The 23,049-nt window shown below is 32.7% G+C and overlaps 1 protein-coding gene across 1 annotated transcript in view; it reads left to right on the top strand.

The window, feature by feature from the left end:
• Positions 1-23,049, top strand: part of LOC142317902 (APOBEC1 complementation factor-like) — a 29,338-nt gene extending 6,289 nt beyond the window's left edge. Inside the window, exons 2-3 of the mRNA XM_075354440.1 lie at positions 1,158-1,335; positions 22,973-23,049. Of these exons, the coding sequence (XP_075210555.1) occupies positions 1,158-1,335; positions 22,973-23,049 (255 nt within the window). The remainder of the gene's footprint in view (positions 1-1,157; positions 1,336-22,972) is intronic.

The raw sequence follows: 23,049 nt of genomic DNA, 5'->3' as shown, positions 1-23,049 counted from the left end.
ATCATTATTCAAATTTTTTTTACCTTTCTTCACCCTTTCATGGTCGAATTTTGAAAATCTAGAAATTGTTTTTTTAATATTTACATGAAAATTACAAACACCAAAAATCAAATTATCTTCAATTGTACCGAGAAATTAAAAAAAAAAAAAAAATAGCCGGTTTTATAAAACAATTCAAAATCCATTTTAACTCTTTAAACTCGGAATTTCAAAAAAATCCTTTGTTAGTGTACACTTTTGCCGTAAGAAGAACATGTATAAAAATTTTCATCAATTTATCTTCAGTAATTTTTGCTGGGCGTAGATGAATCAACCAGTCAGGACAAGTTGCTTTATAGATACAGATCTAATCGCTAATTATTAATCTTTTTCTATTATTAGAAATCCAGACTAATGTTTTTTCCGAAAAAACGTTGCATTCACAAAAGTTTTCAATTCACATAATTTGAACCCTTATCCCGATTAATGAATTATTTACCTCTTGTTTCATTTAATCTTTTTTTTATTATGATACACACCTAATTTATTATTTTGCGCTTAATAACTGTTTCAAGATCCTGTTCATTTTGTTCATCCAAAGAAATTTTAAAAAAGAAGAAAAGAGTTCAGTTGAAGAAGTATTGAGAAAAATTTAGTTTGATAGTTTATAATCCATGATGATTTAAACATTTTCTTGCTGAGAGGAGACAGTGTATAATTATAAGTACGGAAAACGCCGTACTTAAAAAAAAATGCTAATTTTTGCTTCATCCTTTATGGCTGTGATACACTTAAAGCATCAAAATACAAGTGACACTTGTCAAAACCGGTTTAAAAAAAAAGAGAAACAATGTTACTAATAGGTCCATTATACTCATACAACTATCCTTGTAGTGAATAGAGTAAATGTCTGTTTTTGTGCCGATATTTTGCAATTTGTAAACTGATTATGCTGTCGCATAATCGGCTTACAAAGCTGGAATCTCGTGTCAGATCGCATACGACTGTTTGATACCTCAAAATTAAAATATTAATCAGAAATTAAAATAATATTATCAAAAATAAAGTACTGTATTATTAATGTGTAGTTTTCTTCCTTAAATTAGTTGAAATCTTTAACTAAATAAATAATATAACTTTTAGCAATACTACAAATATTATTTTTAATACTGTTTAAGGTTACCGATTTATTTCTTCGCTGTATCACGCCTGGCATTAGTGATCGCGAAATAAAAGCAAAAATAAAACATTCTCTTCCACAAAGAACACGTTTTAAAGTAACAAAAATACGTGATTTTGCATTTATTCATTTTGAAGATCACGAATCTGCAGAACTTGGACTCAAGTACCTTAAAGGTGAGTAAGAATTATTCAAATTTATAATCAAGAGGTAAATTAGTTTTTACAGTAATAATAGAAGGATAAAAGGCCCCCAACAAATGCTGAAACTTACAAACAAACAGAAATTGTAATATTACTTGATTTAGTATGGTATTCTCCGTTGTTAATACTAAAATACTTGTTTATTCGCAACTATTCTCAACTAGGCAATAAAAAAATCTCACAGATGCATTTTAGTTCAAAATTATTTAAAATACAAAGAGATTATCAGTAAGAAAACTTAGCTTCGAAGAAAGTTTTTCCTCTTCGTCTTGTAGCTGTTTTTTTTGTAGTTCTACATTATTTGCTTTAATGTTTTTCCTTTTGTATTAAGTTACTTTTTTTTTATAACATTTTTTGTGTTACTGCAGTATTTATATTTCAGTCCAATGAAGAATAGCCTAGACTTTTTTACAGTGCTAACTGTGAAGAAAACAAGCATAATGCCCTTTAAAACTAGATACAAAAAATAAATTTTTAAAGTAAATTTAACCACCGGAAGAGGAGCGGTTCCCTGCTATCTCCAATAGCAGTGGAGCTGAGAGTTTCGCTGACATGGTTGTGGAAGAGTTACGGCGTGCGGACCATTTAATCTCCAGGTGTTCTGGGATGAATGCGGGGAATGCGGCGGCGGCGGAGGACTGTCAATCCGGTAGTCTCGACCAGTGGAAACCTTAGGGAACGCTTTCCGTCTCTCCCGACTGAATCAGATGGCAGTGTGGGTGAATGGTGATGTTTCTTGACGACTTCGGGGAAGCGACGGCTGCATTGCTCCCCGCCTACTAGTGAAGAGATGAAAAACTCTAAGACTGGTGGTTGCAGAGATATTTATTTGTCGGGTGACCCCTTTGACTCGGACGGGTGTAAATCCTTCACGGACGTCTCTCATATGAAGGAGGATGTACCAGAAGGGGAAATTGGTGCTGTAAGACCCGCAGGAACGCTTTCGTCACGGAAGAGATGCTTTCAACATAATCTGATGCTTCTCTTGCGTGTCGTTAAAGAGTTGAGCACTTTGGTTAAGCAATACACGACTTCCATAATAGAAATAAAAGAGTGCTCTTACCGACTGGGCAGCAGTGCTCGCATGTTGAACTTATTTGAGGATGTTCTGGTTGCGGTACCTCTAGAATCACAGTCGGGACTTTCTACCCGGCTGACGACGACGGAGAAGGCTACTCAAACGTACCAATAATCACCGATGTGGCGTCACAGACCCCGGACGGAGGATTGGAGCGTCCCGTATCCTGGACACTTGATGAACTTCGCCGGGAGGTTGACAATGGGGTGGAGGACGCGGATATTGAGCGGCTGGTCTTAAAAGACTGCCCGGAAGACATTTACAAATCCTTTACATTAGTACAGGACATTACTGATTTGGTGTAGAGGTGGAGTCCGCGTGGATTTTGATGTGGCTGCTAGCGCCGATCACTCGCGGCATGTGCCGATTTATCACTAGGCCCCGTGGATCCGGGACTTGGCTTCGGGTAGACTTGCATCTCCGGGTGCGTGCTGACAGTGTTGTAGAACAACTCATCAGAGAGATGGTGGAGAAGTTCGAGAGCACCACAGCGGCATTAACTGGGAGGGGTGGCAGGAGGACGTACGTTGTAGTTAAGGACTTAGAAGTACTTACAACGAGGGATGGGTTCAGAAGGAACTTCGTAAGGTCATTGGGGAATCAGTGTTCATGAAAATTCTGTTTATGCGGCCGGCCTACGGATTAACACAGTTGGTCACTTTGGCCGTGACTCCTCTTCTTGCGGAGAAACTAGTATCCTACGGGCGCATCCGCATTTGCTGGGTGGTCCTCGACGTGCCTCAGAGGACCTTTGCTTTTAGTGTTGAGGTACAGGGCATAGGACCAAGTTTTGTCTGCAACCAGGAACCTCGCTGTCTGCCAGTAGATAGGTGGCTCCACCTGCACCGGCGCCATGAATATTTGCACAACTGCGCTGTGATATTCGCAAGGGACAGCCTCATCCGGCTGCTATTATTTTATCCGTACGCTATTATTTTATAATAAAAAAATAACCGCTGATTTACTTTTCCCGCTGTTGTAACATTTCCTTCTCTTTCCTTGCATATTTTAATTTTAAGTTTACCTTACTCAAAAATTCTACTTTGTGTTTATAAAATTCTGTATGTATGTTGATGTCTCTTTTGCTTATATTTATATAATAAACGGTAATGATAACTTGAGATTGTTATAAAAAGGTCTGGTGAGGAAATCTGTGATTAGCCGATCGATTATTTTTAATTTTTTTTTTAAAATCATCACCACCCAGAAAATAGCAACTAAATAAAAGTAACATTTATCGTTCAACACATACAAAAGAAACTTCATTATTATTTGTATCCGAAAAATAACGTTACAAGTTTTATTTATTATAATTATTTTATTTGTTTGTAAAAAGTGACGTTATCCGGAAAGGATGTTTTAATAAATTCATAATTATCATGCTTTATCAGAAGGATAGAGGATAATTATTTTTAGTAATTTCTTCTTTAAATAACCCAAATTAATGATATCTGAATATTTTAACATTTTATAATAGTTTTAGACAGAGTAGCCCAAGATATCGATGAATTTTCGTTAACTTTTACAATTTTTTGCTGGATTAATAAACCGATATAGAAAACAATTTTTTTCTTTAAATAGAAAGATTAGTATGGTTAAAAGACTAAAAACTAAAACAATTAAGTTTATAAATATCATTACAAAAAAAAGAAGTAAATAAATTATTTTAAAGCAAATTTCTTCCCTTAAGAAATTTCTCTTTTAATTTTTATTAAAATTAAAATAAACTTTGTATGATTAGTTTTTTTTCATTTCTAACTTAATTTACGGGCCAATAAATTTAAATAATTTTTTAGAAAGAAAGAGATGAGATCTAAGAAATTATTTAAGGTTTTCATTTCACATTTATTTATCGCAGAAAATAAAAAACAAATGAAATTGAAAGTTTGAAATACATGAAAACTTTACAAACTCAATCGTTCTCTGCTAATAGTTTTATCTGAAACGAGTAGATGTCAGTTAGATCGCAAAAATAAAATAGGAAAGCAGTATTTTTCATTAAAAGTTTTGAAAATTGACTATTTTCAAACGCTAAAACAACGCGTTTAATATTCAATGAGAATTTTAATTGCTAGTATTTACCTAAAGTATTACACTTGAAAGCTTCGTAGGTGATAGATTTTTGTAAATTTTAAATTTCCAATTTTTTGTAATTATAAAACACACCCTTCATTATGGGTTTTATATATAGGCCGATATATAAAATTTGTGGCTCAAAAATCTCCAAAACTACTGGATCAATTTCTTTGAAATTTAAATATGTTATATTAGTGTATCTCAAGTTGTGCATGTGAAAATTTCAGGATGATTCAATTTAAGGCCGACAACAGACCACATAACCTCAATTTGAGGTATTTTTTTCGGTCGCATGTTGAGATTGAAAGTGAAAATGGATTTTCTTTACATTTTGAGGTATAAAGAATACGAAAATACCATTCATGTATAAAATTCTTTGGCTTGAAAATCTTAAAAACTAGTCAATTTCATTGAAATTTAGTTATGCTGTAGTAATGTATCTGAAGTTTTGCATAAGAAAATTTTATGAAGATTGGTTTAATCGTTCTTCAGTTTCGCTCAGTTTAAGGTCGACAACAGATAACATAGCCTCAATCTAAGCTTGATCCAGGTTGAATGAGTAGCGATGTATTTTTCACAACCGCTTATGTAGTGAGACATAGTGGTGAATGAGTGAAAGTTGATGCTTGTGTATAGGGTCTACTTGTTATAGGAACGTATGTAGTGCGTTGTTCTCTGAAAGTCAGTGCGTTTCTGACTGCGAAATAGTTCATCGGAAACGAAAAGTCGGTCTTCTTGCGCAGTTATGCGCAAGAGTTTTTTTTTATATTTAATAGATTATTCTATAGATATTAAATAGATATTTAATAGATTTTCTATATTATTATAAGAGAATGGGTATTTTATACATTTTTTTATGAGTATGAAGCTTAGTAAATAACTTTCTTCATAGTAGTGATGAAAATTCGAGGGTGGCCGTATTTTAATCAAGAATCAATCTTCTCTTTAACTACGAAAATTCATTTCATTATTAAAATTGTCTTAAAAAACTAAAGAAAAATGTAAAAAAAAAATTTTTAGCTATTTTCGAAGAATTTATGTTGATCCACTCCGAAGATATTAATCAAAATACAGCCTAACACGTACATAAATATACACGTACATCTTCAGGAATTTTTTATAATTTTGTTTTTCTGTTTTTCGGACTAAGGGGTTCTTGAAACGTCAACATTTGCAAAAACCCTGATACCCAAAGTTTTAGTCGATCGCTTTACTTTCCCTTTGTAACCATGCTGCTGCTGTAGTAGAACGGAAAAGTGAATATTAATTTTTCTTTTTTTTATATGTAATTAAGGTGCATGTAAATGTACGAATATTTATATTATTGTAAATAGGATTTTTTTTAATGTTATATTAAATAAAAAATAAACACCGAGGGAGTAGAAGATTATACTGTGTAATAGTGTATAACTAAAGAAGTTCAGTGAACAAGTAATCATTAGTTTATAAAACTTATAAAACAAAAGTTAATACTTCCGTGTTATAAAACAAAAACAAATGAACACGTATTAAGTAGACTTTAAATGGTAAATATGATCTGCTGAAATATATAAATTATAAATTAAAATAATGTACTAATTTTCTGAATATTTTAATTTAGATGCTGAAATAAAAGATTACAAATTCAACATAGTTTGGGCACATCCATCAAAATTAAAGAAGAAGAATTCTAACGCTGAAACACATCATTCATCAAATATTTGCAGTCTGACGAGTCCAGTAAGTACTGTATGCCTGTTGTTTATTTTAATAACGTACGTTTATTTAGTTTACCGATACCAATATCTTTACTCTTTTATTTTTATGTATCACTTTCAATAACTATTTTGACGACACTTTTTAATGTACCAAACTGTAAATTCTATTCTTAACTGTTTTAATAATAAGCTGTTGAGGAATTTTACAAAAGATGATGAAGTCATAATTAATGTAACCCCATTTATCATCATCACAGTTATCAGTGTAAGATAACGAATGAATTAGTCTTTATATAAGGAAAACTACGCTTATGAAGAGTAATATTTACTTAGATTTTCTTTTTTTAAATATTTTCCTTCCAATTTTTACGATTTTCTACCCTTAAATACGTCGATACTATCACTTTTTCTTACTGATGAGGAGTGGAAGTTAATACTTAACACACATTGATAATAGCATGAAATATTTTTTTTATACTCAATATGATCAGGTTTAACAATCCATCCCTAATAAGGAAGAAGTTTACATGTTAACTTTTTTTGTTTAACAAAATTATAAAGTTTACCGCCGCCAACAAGGAGTTAGCTGGTTTTGTTACAAAAAAATAGCCATTTTTATTGTTTGTGGGAGTTTAACAGAATTTGATAATTCAGTTCGAGTTATAGGTTTTGCTGCAGGTTTTTAAATGTAAAAATAAAAAAAAAAAATATTTTATTAAGAAATAACTAACTTTGGAACAGTTTGACTGTACCTCTTGACTTTTGAATGCCGTTACAATCTCACTTTCGATTCTTTTTTTAGTTATTCAGTTAGCTACTCAATTTTAAAATACCCCAAAAAATTTCATTACGAATAGATTAACACAATTTAATTTACTGTACGAGAAATTCCATTAGGCGAAGACCCTGGTGGGCCTCTGCTGCCCAATCGCGGAGACTGGTCGTCACCCACTACCATCCGCCAGCATACCCTTGATGATATCTGTGACCATGCACTTTACCACAGCCCAGCTCCTCTTAGACCTTAGCATGCAGCCCATAAAGTTATCAGGATCTAGATGTCCCAGAGTCTGATAACATTCTGCCCGCGATTGCTCCCAGTGGTGGCAGTTGAAGCGGTATGTTCAACGGAGTCAACCTGTCCACAGTAGACGCATAGACCTGACTCCGTCCGTCTGAACCTCTTCAGGTACGAGCGGAAACACCCATGTCCCTTAAGGAACTGGGTTAGTTCGACCCACCTCACCATAGGTCCTCCACCTAAGGTTTAATCGTAAGGAGCAACCGCCGTTCTTAGATTCCTTCCATCTGGCCTGCCACTTGTTCATCAGTAGTTCCTTTGCCTGCTCCTTTCCACCACCTTTCTCTTCCCGCTAGCGAGCGAGAAGGTCAATCGGTGGGATAGCCGATATCACCAACACAGCATCCGTGGAGATAGTCCGATATCCTCGACAAACTCTCAATGCCAGACGCCTCTGTACGCTCTGCAACATGGAGCATGCGCGCCGCAACGCCACTCCGTCCAAACAGGGACTGCGTAGAGCATGACGCTGTGTACTACGTGCTCATGAAACCTTCTCTTCTCATAACTTGCCCCATACATGTTAGCCATAATCCTGGAGAGAGCTTTAACTGCTCTCTCCGCTTTCTGCGTCGTCCTCTGGATGTGTACCTGAAACGATCTTCTTGAATCCAGCCACATACCCAGATACCTGAACACGCCAGATGGAAGAATCTTGGTCGTCCAGTAAGAATAACATTGTCTTGAATAAATATTACAATAATGCAAAATTATCCACCCTAGGCTACAAAACGTAATTACAAAAATCATTTTTAACTACCTGATATACAAACATAGCAAAATAAGATTGTCGACGTACTGTCTATAAAAAATTCAAATTTCACCGATAACAGAATCTGTTATTTATAAAATTGTTTCTAGTATTGTTAACTACAAATTTTCCAACTGTTACATTTTCCCCTTGATTTCTTCCAAATGATAGCGCTATAGAAAACACTGAATTAGTTGTCACTAAAGAAAAGGCATTTTTTCACAGGGATATGTTAGGAATATCTTCGTGAAAAAAAGTTAGTTTTACACCGTACTAAACCGTGTTCTTATTTGCATTATACTTGAATTTCAATTAACTTAACGAAAACCGGTTAGAATTACGGCGAATCTTCCACAAAAAGTGCCCAGCTTGTGGCCTCTTTTCCAGTATTGCAACATCAACGTTAATATATTTTAATAAATTTTATGAAAAATTATTTTTTAAGAATATTTAGGAATAAAATTCTACCTTTGTTAAAGAATTTCTAAAATTTTTCCGAAGGTCATTTTGAATAGGACCATCATCTATATATCCGTCGGGTTAATTACGTTTCGGCCTTTCATTCGGAGTTCCATTCATTCATTCGGTTTGAGACAGGCATTATATTTTTTATTCGCTAAAAAATTTCCATTTCATATTTCGAAGTAAAGATAAAGTAATATGGAGGCATTCTTAAATTTCAATTAACAACGGGATGGATAAACAGTTATGAGGAAAATAAGAATTTCCATAAAACTGTTTGTAACCTCAATTTTTTGTTTGAGAATACAGTCGCCTAATATTATTTTGTAGCGAAACAGTTGTTTGCCAAGCATAGTACCAGCACTGTACTTCAAGCTTATGTGAGGCGACTGTACTCTTTCCTAACAATCAGCGGAGGTTCCTGTGCATTTAGTAGAAAATTTTTTCTTTCACTACCGTTTTTCCCGTTTGAAATCACTTACTACAATAGTGTTTTGCACATAAAGAATATCCTATCTCTACCGAAAGCCAAAATAACAATTGTTTTTAAGCGGTCACCGTACTGAAACCGACTAACGGAAAAATAAGTTATCTTTAAACGAAGATTTTCTGTTTAAAGTAATTTTTGAACTCTAATTTTTCATAAAATCTACTCACAACATAATCACTGATCTTCTAAAATTATACATCCTCTCTGTAGAATTAATTGCTAACAGTCAAATTGTGTAAAACCAATTTATTTTTTATAACTTCATACGAATACAATCTAACAATATGGCTTAAGGTAAATTTTTAGAATATTTTTATTCTTTCTTCTCCGACAGTACTAAAACGTAATAAAAAACTTTGGTTAAAGAATTTTCCTGATGAAATTAAAGACGCGTAAATTAACAAGAAAATAGTTAGGAATTTGTATTTCATAATTGTTACTATCATTATTAGTAACGCTACTCTTGATGTTTTAATATTACGTAGAAGCCTGTGATTATGTTACAAAATCATACTTTACAGATACAACGCGTTATAGAGAAGTATTAAAAAATATGTAGAATAATATTTTATGCAGAAATATGTTATTGATATATTTTACTAAGTACAAATTCATTTTGTTTTTAGAATCAATTAATGAAAAGAGATCGATCAAACGCATTCAGCAATACACATAGCTTGATATACAGCGACATGTAAGTAGTTATAATTTTACAAGGATAATAAAGTAAGTTAGTTATTGATTTAATCAAATTTAAGAAACTTGCTACAGCTTTGTAATTGTTAAAATCGGATCAGAAATGTGACTGACATTCATAAATGCGAAAAGAGGATGAAAAGAGAAACAAGTTAGGAAAAAAACGTTTTTTCTTCCTTTTGCTCCGTAACATAGCGCAGAGAAGAACAAAATCAAACCACTGTACCCGACAAGTTTAATTTTCAAAGTCTTTTAAAATTGCCTTTCAGACAAGTCTTTTTACACTCTAAATACGGTATAAAAATTGTACCCGGTAGATTTATTCTAAACTTTAATGGATAAACGATAGTTTTATTGAGTTGTCTTAATCTGTACTATCCAAGTTCTTGAACATAGCATAAATCCACTGTATTCGTTTACTTAACTCGTCAGTAAATACGTCGGTTTTGTCAAAAGAATAAATTAAAACGTCATCGATCAGGTCCTTTCAACAGACATTCCTCTTCGAATTTTTTAACGTAGTCATATCTTCTAACCAATATTTTAGATTTCGTTTGAAAAAATTCATAATTTTATTACAATTTAATCACAGCCTCAGTCATAAAAGGGACTGTAAACCTTACCTTAGGGGACTGTAAGACGGTAAAATGGCAGTAAATATTAAATACCATATGATGTTTCATATGATATTATTATTGTTATTTATTAATTAATAAAAAACTGTAATTTGGTTAAGAACAATCTTTTTTTTTTTACGTGGTAATATATAATCTGTAAATAAATTCCGAAAATACCGGTAGCAAGAGAATAATTCATTTATTTTTTAGGAAGCATCCCCATTACGGTACCTCATACGGCCATCTCTTTTGCTGTAAACTTAATAATAAGAAATGATTTTAGGTTTAGAGATTGTCTCAAAAAAAATATTACAGGTAAGTCACGACGACAGGTATTTGGAGAAATTTTTAAAATAGGTATAACTTGTTTGATATCGAAATCAACTTGTTAATAATAATTAATACCCGAAAAATAAAAATACTAATTTAAAAATACCCGAACAAGTTGAATCGTTCTAGCAGTCTTAAAAACTTTATGAACGTAATGAGAAGATACTTGATGAAGTAAAGCAAGTTATAATTTACACAAAAATGTTCAACAGTTACATTGTTTAACTTTTATTTGGAATAACTAATGAATTGAAAAATATAGAGTGTTCAGAAAGTCGCTGTGCAGTACGCTTTAGAATTATGTGGTGCATTCTATTCTTTGTAGTTAGGTTAGTTGCCCTGTGGGTTCGTTGGGCGTTGCACAATAATAAACCAAGACGTCAGTTGTTGAGTTCTGTTTGAACGTGCTTCATTTAATTTCGTTTCGCTTTGTTTCATTTATCGGAATAAATAGTCGCGATTAACGTGATGGTTCTTTCGGTAGAGAAACGCATTTTTTTCTATGTTGAACACGTCTTTCGTGAAGGTGACAAGTATACTGATTTAATGAAGCACAAGTTTTCTGAAAAATTTCCAAATACTTCTGCTCCTTACCACAATGCACTTTGAACTCTTATCGAAACATTTCGGGCAACAGGCTCTGTTGAAAACATTGATCGAAGTGGAAGTCTATCTTAACTAAACGAACAAACGTCGCTTGATATTTCAGATGCTGTGGCCGAAATTCAATCAAAATCAATGCGTAGATTAGCAAAGCAGCAATATATCGAACTTGCTACCGCACATAAAACTTTTTAAAAAACTGAACATTTTCTCCTAGAAATTATTGTGTGTTCAACAATTGAAACCTACAGATCACGTCAAAAGAATAAATTATTGTGAATGGTTTAAACGTTTTATCGACCAAAATTCCGCAGGTATCCTCGACATTAAGTTTTTTACAGATGAAGTGTGGTTTCATCTGGGAAGGTATATTAATTCACAAAATACACGACTGTGGTACAATCTTTGTATGAAGCGAAAATTGGAATCTGGGTCGGTGTGAGTAAAACCTCATTGTGGGTCCAATCTTTTTTTAAAACGCAGTTAATAGGATCGTTATTGTGCTGTTTAAACAAATTTCACTAGTTTTTTAACAGAAATGGAAATCAATCACGGTTTGTACCAAAAAGATGACGCCACAGCGGAACAGCTAACAAGTCAATGACTTTTTACGAAATGTCTTTGGTGATCGAATAATTTCGAGAGGTTTGTGGCCTGACGATCGTCCGATCTGACTCCCCCAGATTACCTTTTATGGGAGACAGCGAAAGAAGTAGTGTATTGCAACAGACGCCACACGATTGACAAACTAAAACCGTAATAACGGCATACGTACGGCTGGTTTAAGTATTTGAAAACAAATTGAAACGTGAGCAGTGTTGTATTGTTGTTGGAGGAGATCATTTTCAATATTTTTTATAAACTATTCCAGTTATTGTAATATCCGTTTCTAAAAAATAATGAAATAAAAATACAAAGTAATAATTAAAAAGGTTTCGTCATTACACATCCATAATTTCAGTCCATAGCAACTTTCCTAACGCACTGTATTATTTTTTTTTAATTATTTTTTTTTAATGCGGTCCATAAAGAAACCATTATAATTTAATATTAGAAATAAAAGCCAGATTGTCAGAATAACTAAAACATACAATTTAAACAAAAATAATAAATTAAATATGGACTCATAGATCACTAAGCTTCTCGACAAATTTGTTATAAAGTGAATGTTTTATTTTGTCACGTCTATATCAAAAACTGTACGTACAACAAATCTGTACTTATACATGAAATCTCCTGTTCTTAAGAGAATTAATTTTGTGTGTATACATATCTAGCTATTTGTAGTCATTGCTTACAGTGCATATTGAATGTATTTTATGTGTACTTTTGTTCCGCGTATAAACAAACGTACAAAACCATAACATCACATTTTACATTTTCGGGATAAATAGTTTAAATTTACGAACGGTCATATGGTTTTACGTTATTTCTATTTTAAATTGGTTGTTATTATTATTAATATTATATATTGTTATATTTTATTACTATGATTTCGACTGGATAACTGGGAACAGGTGACAAATTTTTATAACTAACCATCGTTGAAATACTTGAAATGTGACAAAAATAAAGATAAAACCACACTTTAACATATATTAATCGCATATTTCTGTAATCAGGTTATGGAATTACTGATTTTGGAATTAGTATATACAATAAATTAGGGAAACGTACATACAACAAACAATAATGTTATTCTAGATTCCAAAAATGTAGACTTTTTTTTGATACTTTACATCTAAATAAATTAATTTACAAAACTGCAACAACCATGTAATGTTATTCAGAAATTAACATGATTTTTCCTTTATTTAATACTTAACTAATGAAGAAAGGAACAGGTACGATTCACAATAATGTTTTGTTGTACCCTGCAGGTTTCCACTAATAAAAGGAATAGAAATAACACTGATGAACAAAAAAAAAATGTAATGTTTCTGCAACTGCGATACCATTTCTTGAATTGCTTTTTTGCGTACATTACATATCTGTAAATACAATTTTTCTATCACTCTTAGTTTTAAATAAGTTACGCTTCAAAAAAAATTAAGGGAAAATATAGTTAAAATTTGTAAAATGTATAATTTTGCATGCCTTAATGATTTTACATTATTAGGGTAATAATAAGTATATATTACTTATAATATTATATATTGTAATAATAATTATATATATATTTTTTTTTCTTAAATTTTTACGGGCATCGACTACTGAGGTCATTAGCCTTCGTCACGTACTTAGAAAGAAATTAGTATCACCATCAGCATCGTCATATGTAAGGGTGTAAAGGGCCCTTACAATTTTTTTAAAAGCACAAACTACATAAAAACATTAAGACACAAAAGACAAGGACAAACACAACACGTACGGAGTGTAAAGGGCCTCGATATTAAAATTTGAGATAAAATCCTCAAAGAAGATAAAAGTAAAAAAACTATAAAAACAATACCATACCATTCCATTTATTTTCTTATACCCGTCTCGTTTAGTTGTTAATTTAGCATCCTCGGGGCTACAAGAACCGCGTGAAGCAGTATATTAGTCACGCCAGGATGCCGTGGCAGTTGACTCCTTATAAACAGGCTACAGGCATCCATTGCACTTACCCATAGCCTCGCGCCCTCAGTCCACCCTTGAGGGTCCCCCATGCCATCATCGGACTCACCCCGACTCACTGCTCTTGAATGCAGACGAGCCAGGGTGGCCTAGGCAAGAGGGCTACCTCCCGTCACTATACGTGCCACGCTTCGAGACTCCCATATATAAATTAATGAAACTACCTCTTAGAGACTCTTTATCACAGCTTTAAATTTTTCACTTTTACAGACTTCTAAGAAGTCCACTGGCGTGTAAAAATGCAACTATCTTTTCTTCATTTCCATTATCCAGATCAGCAGTAATATCATTTCTAAGACGGAACCTCTTTCTGAGGTCCTCATATACGGTACACTCTTCTATTAGATGCTTGACTGTCAGTGTTTTATTACAAACACCGCACATTGGTCTCTCTTCGCCGGTTAACAAATATGAATTTGTCAATCGCGTGTGACCGATTCTAAGTCTGGTCACAGCTACTTGTTCTCGGCGAGTCAACTTCACGTCGCTTTTCCATTTATATGGAGACGTTTTAACTGAGTTTAATTTTGTATTTAAACTCCTCCATTCAGTATTCCACTTGTTTTTAACTACGTTAGTTAGTTTTTAAAATCTGCCACTCTTATAGGAAATGCATCCAAATCATCGCAGACTGTTGCCTTTCTGGCAGCTTCCTCTGCGCTCTCATTACCTGTAATACCAGCATGCCCTGGAGTCCATACAAATACGCATCGCTGTCCTCGTTGATTTAAAACGTATAAAATAGACAGGATGTTTGAAATTAGGACATCCTTAATGTTTTTGTTCCGAATTGCAACAAGTGCAATTAGAGAATCGGAACAAATTAGCACTCTCTCTTCGCAATAATGTTCTGTGAAGCGAAGAGCTTGCTGAATGGCAGTAAGTTCTGCCGTATAAACACTGGCCATATCTGGCCGTTTCCAACAATGGGCTTCTCCATTTACATATATAGAGCATCCAACACCATGTTCGGTTTTAGAACCGTCAGTATAAATTCTAATATGTTCTTCGTAACTACTGACGGTTGCCAAAGATTCCTGTTGGATGATCACTGCTGGCTTCTTTTTTATTTCTCCCTGAGAGAGATCCAACGTTGTATTTACCGCTGGCAAAAGCCATGGCGGTCTTTCTCTTGTGGAAATTGCTATTGTATCTGAAATAGCAACTTCGTATTTTCTTCTTAATTCGTGGGACCTAATTCCGGCTGGTCTGGAATAGGTAGCACGACGTTCATATACTGCAGCCATTGGATGATTCATGAAAAGTTTATTATTTATATGGGCAGGAAAAGCCCATACGTTTGCTGCATATCTTAACAAAAGGATCTCTCTTCTATAATGTAGTGATATTATTCCGGCTTCGGACATTAGACTTGTCGCCGGACTTGTGCGGAAAGAGCCTATCGCACATCTAATTCCGCTATTATGAATTACGTCTAACTTTCTTAAATGCGACTTCCTAGTGGATGAATATACAATACATCCGTAGTCTAGTTTCGATAGAACCAATGCCTTATACAGTCTCAACAATATCTCTTTATCTGAGCCCCAATTAATATTCGCTAAACATTTGATAATGTTTAGGGCTTTTTTCATCTAACACTCAAGTCCTGTACGTGTAATCCCCATGTAAGGGATTTATCCAATACTAGTCCTAAAAATCTCACGTTGTCTTTTTATTGTATTGGATCATTGCCGATTGTCAACGTAGGACTTTGAGGAGGAATTCTCTTCCTACAGAAATGTACACAGCACGTTTTTTCTGGTGAAAATTGGAATCCATTATTCCTCGCAACTTCATTTAGAGCGTTGATCGCTCGTTGCAATTTGTATTTCACCATAGCAGTCTTGTTGCTGGCATACACAATTGCCAAATCATCAACATAGACGCTTTTGCTGATTTCTACTGGAATGGCTAATATCAATTTATTAATGGCGATCATAAACAAGGTACCGCTCAACGGCGAACCTTGTGGTATGCCATTTTCCAAGATTTTTATAGATGAATATTCGCTGTTGACACGTACTTGGAAAGTACGGTCATTCATATAGTTGCTCAATAAGATTGGCAGTTTGCCACGAATGCCCCATTCATGTATCTGGAGCATTATTCCATGACGCCAGGTCATATCGAAAGCCTTCTGAAGATCAAAGAAGACTTCGACACAATGTTTCCTTGTAATAAAGCTGTTATATATAACGTTCTCTAAGTTAGAGATCATTTGATCAGTGGTAGAATGGTATTGACGAAAACCTGCTTAATATGGTGATATCAGGTTTTCTTTTTCCAGAACCCAAACGAGTCTATTATTAATCATTTTTTCGAATATTTTTTCCATAGCGCACGTCAAGGAGATAGGACGATTATGCTTCAAAAAAATTAAGGGAAAATATAGTTAAAATCTGTAAAATTTATAATTTTGCATGGCCATACCTGCGTTAGAATTATTTCGTTGATCCTTTTATTTTGTAAATAGCCTCGGGCATATCCCGAATAAATCCCGAATTAATGTCCAACAGTAATCGGCTAACATGTTAGTATTCCATTTTCCTTTGCAGTGGCTTTCCATCAGCGAAATGTCTTGGTGGAAACGTTCAACGTGTTCGTCACTTACGTCTCCGAGGTTGTCCGGGAAAAAATTCAAACGTGAGTGGAGGAAAGGTATTCTCAAAGACGTTATATCCCATAGTTCTGTATGAAGTAAGAAGCTGATTAACATTATCGTGGTAATTGTCGGATTTTTGCTTGCCGAGAAAATATTTGCAAACAACTTTAAATGAAGCCCAAGCTGCACTTTGTACATTATTTAACATTAAGTTAAATACATCATCTTTGACCAACTATCTTATTTGAGGACTAACAAATATTCCTTCTTTAATTTCTCCTTTACTTACAATCAGAAACTTCTGCCTGATGTACAAAAATCTGGGACTATCTCATTGTTTTTACAAAATTTTTCATTAGTCTTAGTTTGATATGGAGAGGGGATAAAAATATTTTTTTGTTTCAACTAAGGGCTCATGGATAATATTTTTCCCATTTGGAGTTAGTTGTCTCGTTTCTTCCACTCTTGAGTAACGAAATGTTTATCCCTAACTCGGCTGTCCCATTTGCAAAGAAAACACTATAGCCTAACTGCATGCCTAACAAAACAGCTATAACTTTCAAATCACCACATATGTTCCAGCTATGTTTTTTATAATTTATTTTTTCAAGAACGTCTTTATTTATAGAAACTCTTTAATTTATTTTTTCAAGAACGTCACATCGTATGTCTCTTTCAAATTAATGCCATAAGCCATTGGTACTGAAAGATAAATTTTACCATTGTGTAGTAGAACCACTTTTAAACTATGCTTGGACGAATCTATCAAAAGAAGTCAGTCCTCAGGTTTATGAACTTGTCCTAAGTGCAACATAAGCTCATCAATATTTGTGCAATAAACCAAATTATTTTCATCACTAAAGTACTGAGAAAGTTCTTTTTGTCGGCTTCAAAGCCCGAAAGTTTTGTATTTTTTTGAAGTAAATTCCAACCTTGCAGTCTTGATCCTAACAGTTCAGCTTGATTTTCTGATAAATTTAAAACCCTAGCCAAGTCATTTAATTCACCATGTGATATAAGATGTGACTTATTGGAAGATAATTCAAAATCAAAATCATTGTTGTCTTTTTCAGTACTGCTTGATTCTTCATCGCAGCTTTCGAAACATGCATTCACAGGTGGCTCAGGAACTGAAATAATTTTACTGTGAGGTACAGGCCTGATTGCAGATTGTAATGAAGGATATTTTACAATATGTTTAGAATTTTTATAAATTCCAGACACACTTGTTAAATAAAAGTAACAATCGTTTACATGATCCTTTGGTTCACGCCAAACCATAGGTACACCAAATGGCAAAGCCTTCAGTGCACCTTTCAGCCATCCTCTTAAATATACAAAAAAATTAGTGCATACTATATGAGGGGCCCACGTCTTATCCTGATCATCAATTTTACACTGAAAGTACAAATGATAAGCTTTTTTAATTAAAGGTATAATGTTTTTTCTATTTGATTTTACAGTAAACTCACCACATATATAACAAAAAGTATCCACATCATTTACACAATTTCGAGGCATTATGACACTGCACTGTTAACAAACTTAAGACAGCAATAAGACTGAACAAAATTAATTCGTTCCTAATTCCAGTGCTTAATTCAAACAGCAGTACAGCTGTGCTTTCAGCTACATATTTTGACCCGCACAAACATGATTAATCTTGTCCTGAAGGCTCACTCTTCAGTATTAGAAACGTATTAGATACATAATATGTGACTATGATATGATTTAATTTTTTGTCTAGTATTGTTTATTTATTGCTTACAAATTATGTTAACAAAGAAAAAAACAATAAAAAATGAGCTAACAAAATACAATGTAGGAGCTTAAAACTAACTATACGTTTAAAAATTTAAAAAATCCTTTAATTAAAATTTTAATTTAAAAAAAAAATGTTGGATAGGAAATATTTTGAGTTCATATTCGTTTTCAATATAAAAAAAGATTAAAATCATGTATTGCATGTTAGGAAACAAAAATTATGTTTATCAGTAATTATGCGGCCCGGTGATGTTATAGACCTGCGTTTCTCAACCTGGGGTTCGCGGTGATATGAAAGGGAGAGGGGTCAGAAATTAGCCTACAACTTCACACGTAAATAATAACGAAATCATTTTATGTGAAAAAAAAAAAATTTATTGTAAGCATTTACTTACATTTATAAGTACTCATGTAAAGAAAATAAATTAATGAGATGATCGCGTTTGTTTTTCATTTAAAAGTTTCTCCAAACGTGGATCTATGTTAGAAACGCACAAAACCAAATTGTTTTCAAGTGATAAAAGACAATTCCTATATTTACTTTTTAGCGCAACCATTGAAAAATAAACTTTTCATAGAGGTAAGACATGGCGAAAGGGATTATTATATTCAATGCTTCTGTAACTAAATTTTCATTTTCACTTCCAAGAGCAAGCCAAACGTAAATTCGGATGTGAATTGTAGTTGTAATGTTTTGTCGGCAGACATTTCGATGAGCTGGTCGTGAATCTCAACTGGTAATTTAGCAGCTGCAACAACGTTTTCACTAAATGGATTCAGTACCCGTCTCTTCGAGAAATCATTTTTATCTTTCAGGAAATACTGCGCCAATTGAGTTTTTAGCTCACACAAATGCATCTTCATTCTATGCAAACTGTGGTGAATAATAGTGCCTCTGTCATCCAAATTTTTCTCAATATAATCAGAAGTGAATGGAGACATATTAAAATGTTTGCTTTGAAAGTAAATAACCCAGATATCAAGCTTCTTAATAAAATCATGAACTTTGTCTGTCATTAATAAAATACTTTTATCACGCCCTCGTAAATTCACATTTAAGTCGTTTAAATGCGAAAATACATCAGCTACGTAAGCCAAGAGCAACATATACCCAATCTGTAAAAATATTGAGAAGAGCGTTTATTTATCCTGGAAAAATATTATTAATTTAATTTCTTCTCCCAATTCCAATAACTGGGTTAATACTTCTCCCCGCGATAACAATCTGATCTCTGTATGGAAAAGAAGAGATTTTTTCTTAATAAAAACGGTTAATAAAATTAACCGTTTTTATAGCTTTACAAAGAATTTGTTTGAGATTTTCCGACATATTTTTTTTGTAGCAAGAGCATGTCTGTGAAGGAAGCTGTGCACCCATTTCGCCCACGGTACAAGATGATCTTTTAATTTTTTCAGAAATCCACTGTTATTTCCTGTTATCGCCTTTGCACTGTCCCTGCATACTGCAATATATTTTGTCCAATCTAAATTATAGTTTTTATTTGCGTCATAAAAAACTCAAAAAGACATTGTCCTGTTGTACGACCAGGTATTAACAAAATTGAAAATTTTAGTTCCTTTATTTGGCCAACTCTACAGATAAATTGGTCGGTCTGTTTGCCAGCGAGTCAATTTTCGTGTATTGGAATGAAATAAAAACGAGACATTGACTGCGCATTAAATTTAATTTTAACATAAAACAACCGCTAATCGGTACATGATATTTATTTCGACTAATATTCGACGACAATTTTGTTCAACAATTTTTGTATTTTTGATATGAGAAGAGACATAAGACATAATAAGCTGCAGTAGAGGTAGCTCGCGTCGTTGTTGTCGTTCACTGAGCGCGCCGTGCCAGCTTTGCGACGCTCCCGAAACCGGACATTGGGGTACCTGTCCGTGGCCCATAACCTCCCCTTTCCAACGATATAAGTAATTAATATTTCCGACTGGCTTTTGCACGGACTGAGGCTGACGTATTGAATTTTTATACTTGATTACATATTTACTTGAATTTTTTATACATAAATATTGTCCAAAATACACTTACTATTACTTAAATCTATCTATCTCGACAAACTCGAAATACAAACACTCGAATTACCGCGCTATCACGTCTACGTCGTGAGCTACTTTGAATGAAAATGAGCGAGAGCGCCAGTTTGGCCGATCTGCGCTGTGCCCCTCTCCTCTCCACCACGCTCACCAGTGACGCAAACTCAAAATCGTATCGGTTACCTGACCGTGTAAGTTATTAAATGACACAGCATTTACGTCTCTGAGACTAATAGTTAGGCAATAATATAATATAAATAGATATTAATGTAGGACGATATAAACCTTTTCGTCACGCTACAAATTTCTGTTCTCGTACTCGTATGTTTCGATATGATTTTAAAGACGTTTCACGTCAAAAGAGAACATCTGTTTCGTTATTATTATAAATTTTCGTAACAGTACGTTATAAATTTTTATAACGTTACAGTAGGTTTTCTTATAGTTTTATCTTATTGCTAAATTGCCTGACAGGTTAAACGATATTACAGAAACTCACCTCTTCGGTAATTTTCCAAAAAACAACCGGTTTCAGAGATTTAAATGAAGAGGTTTATCATATTTCTCTGGGAAATATAATTTTATTAAAGGTTATTTTTCTTGGACGTAGAAAAAGCAATTTTTTTAAGTTCACTGAAGAAAAGTGAGAAAGAATGGTAAATTGCAATAAACATATTAATTAATATATTACACTATCTTAATTTTTTATCTGATCCAATAAAAGCAGTTTGACGTAATGGAAAGAAAGATGATATACTCCAAACTTCATTCTTACATATCTCAGCATACCTTTATGTTCTGTTCTCGAACATTCATTTTTTTCATATTATATATTAAATATGTTTATTTTATTTTCTAACCTTTTAACTGTATCGTAATATTTTATTAATTAAATTAATATTACTTAAAAAATTTTACAGAAATGGTAATTCCAGCAGCAGTAATGGATATTTGCCTGGTAAGTTAAAAAATGTTTCAGAATAAAATAATTTAGTACTTTATTTAATTTAGAAAAGTAAAGATATATATATTTTAATGTAGTAATTTAAATAATTTATTGTACAAAGAAAATATTCCCATAATTTCGTGTCTCTAGGTTATCTCTTGACATATTATTTGATTAAGCAATTATTTCTTTCAGAGTGTTTTCCGATTAGATAAAAAAAAGCAGAAACGATTTAAAGTTGTTTACAGAGTATCTTTATTTTCACGTAGCTTAATATCTAGATGTATCTTACATTTTTTCTCTCTGTCCTTTTGAAAACAGTTTTTTGATTTTTTGGAAGAAAATTCCTTTTTAATACTAGTTTAAATTTGAATAGCATCAAGTCGATAGAAAACAGTAATGAAGCAATCCTCCTTCACTACAGGTAAACCTTCACATCAAATTTTCTAAATTTCCTTAATTTACCCTCACTTACTTCTGAACTTAATTTGCCTGTTAAATTTTGGTACAAAATTTAAACCTACTTAAAATTATAAAAAAAATTACAGAGTATTCATTTTTTCAAACTGTATATAAATATGCTTATATATATTTTATTTTCTAATTTTTTAACTGTATCTTAATATTCTATTAATTAAAAAAAAACAACTAGAATAACAATTTAATAAAAAATGAAAAAGGTTATAAAAAACTATAACTCCTTTAAAGGGATTTTTGTGTTAAGGACCATTAATCAATAACACAAAAAAAAACAATAAAACAACATGAAAAATAACAACACAACTACAGTCGCAATAATAACAATCCTAATTCTAACAACATTAAATTAATTTTAACAACCTTAAAAATGTAAGATACTATTCTCGTAATTAAGCGTTAAAATAAAAATGTTCTGTAAAAAAAAAATACTCTTTACCCCTTATATAACCATTAATTAAACCTCCTTTATTTACTACATTTTTTTTTGTTAAAATTGTTATTTTATTTTATTTATTTCCATTTTGTCTTTTGCTATTGGTTTTTTATTTTATCAATTTTTTTTCTTATTCTGAGTAGATTTTTTTGTTGAATGGGTTCCTGTTTTTTTTACGTCTTCCGTTTTTTTTTTTTGGTTTTTTTTAATTTAGAGGTTGTGTTTTATTTTATAGATTAGGATATATAGCAATGATATCGGTTATGTTAAGGCGATCCAGAAGCATCTTTTGTGGGAAGTGATTCATTGCATATCATCAGAGATAACTTCTTTTGGGAACCTCCTCCTCCTCTCACACCCCGACCATGTTTACGTAAAGAATGTTTTCTGAAATGTATTTTCTCGTTTTTTATAACAAAAAGGGATAATAAATGGAATAAAATTTAGGAACTCAAAAAATTAAAAAATTTTATAAAAATAATTTTGTAATCTTAGAAAGGTGCTCTAATGACCCTCTGAGAAACATTTTTTTGAATTTATTAACTCAAGAATCTTTTTAGTAAAAGATTTAAAGGAAAAAATAATTTAAGCAAGAAGAATTTCAAACATCCTTTAACCAAACTATTTATAATATTTTGATATTTTTTTCAAGTCGGTTAGCAAAACGGTGTGTTTTTATATTTTTTTTTTAATTCACTCCCTTAGTAACAAATTCAAAGACGAGATCAGTTTCGAAAAAATTCATACCGTAATAAATTTTATTGTTTAGTAACGCAGGTGATATTTACTGAATTATTTTGAATAACGATTTTAATTGTTCTTAGAAACCGGTCAAAAAATTGTTAAGATGGGAGCCCAGGTTGGAGATGATGAGAATACTCATGCTTTTATTTGCAGATGA

The sequence above is a fragment of the Lycorma delicatula genome, chromosome 1 (genome assembly GCF_047948215.1).
Source record: "Lycorma delicatula isolate Av1 chromosome 1, ASM4794821v1, whole genome shotgun sequence".
In the NCBI taxonomy this organism is placed as follows: Eukaryota; Metazoa; Arthropoda; class Insecta; order Hemiptera; family Fulgoridae; genus Lycorma; species Lycorma delicatula.
Note: the sequence above shows the minus strand (reverse complement) of the source record. Positions and strands in the feature narration are given on the sequence as shown.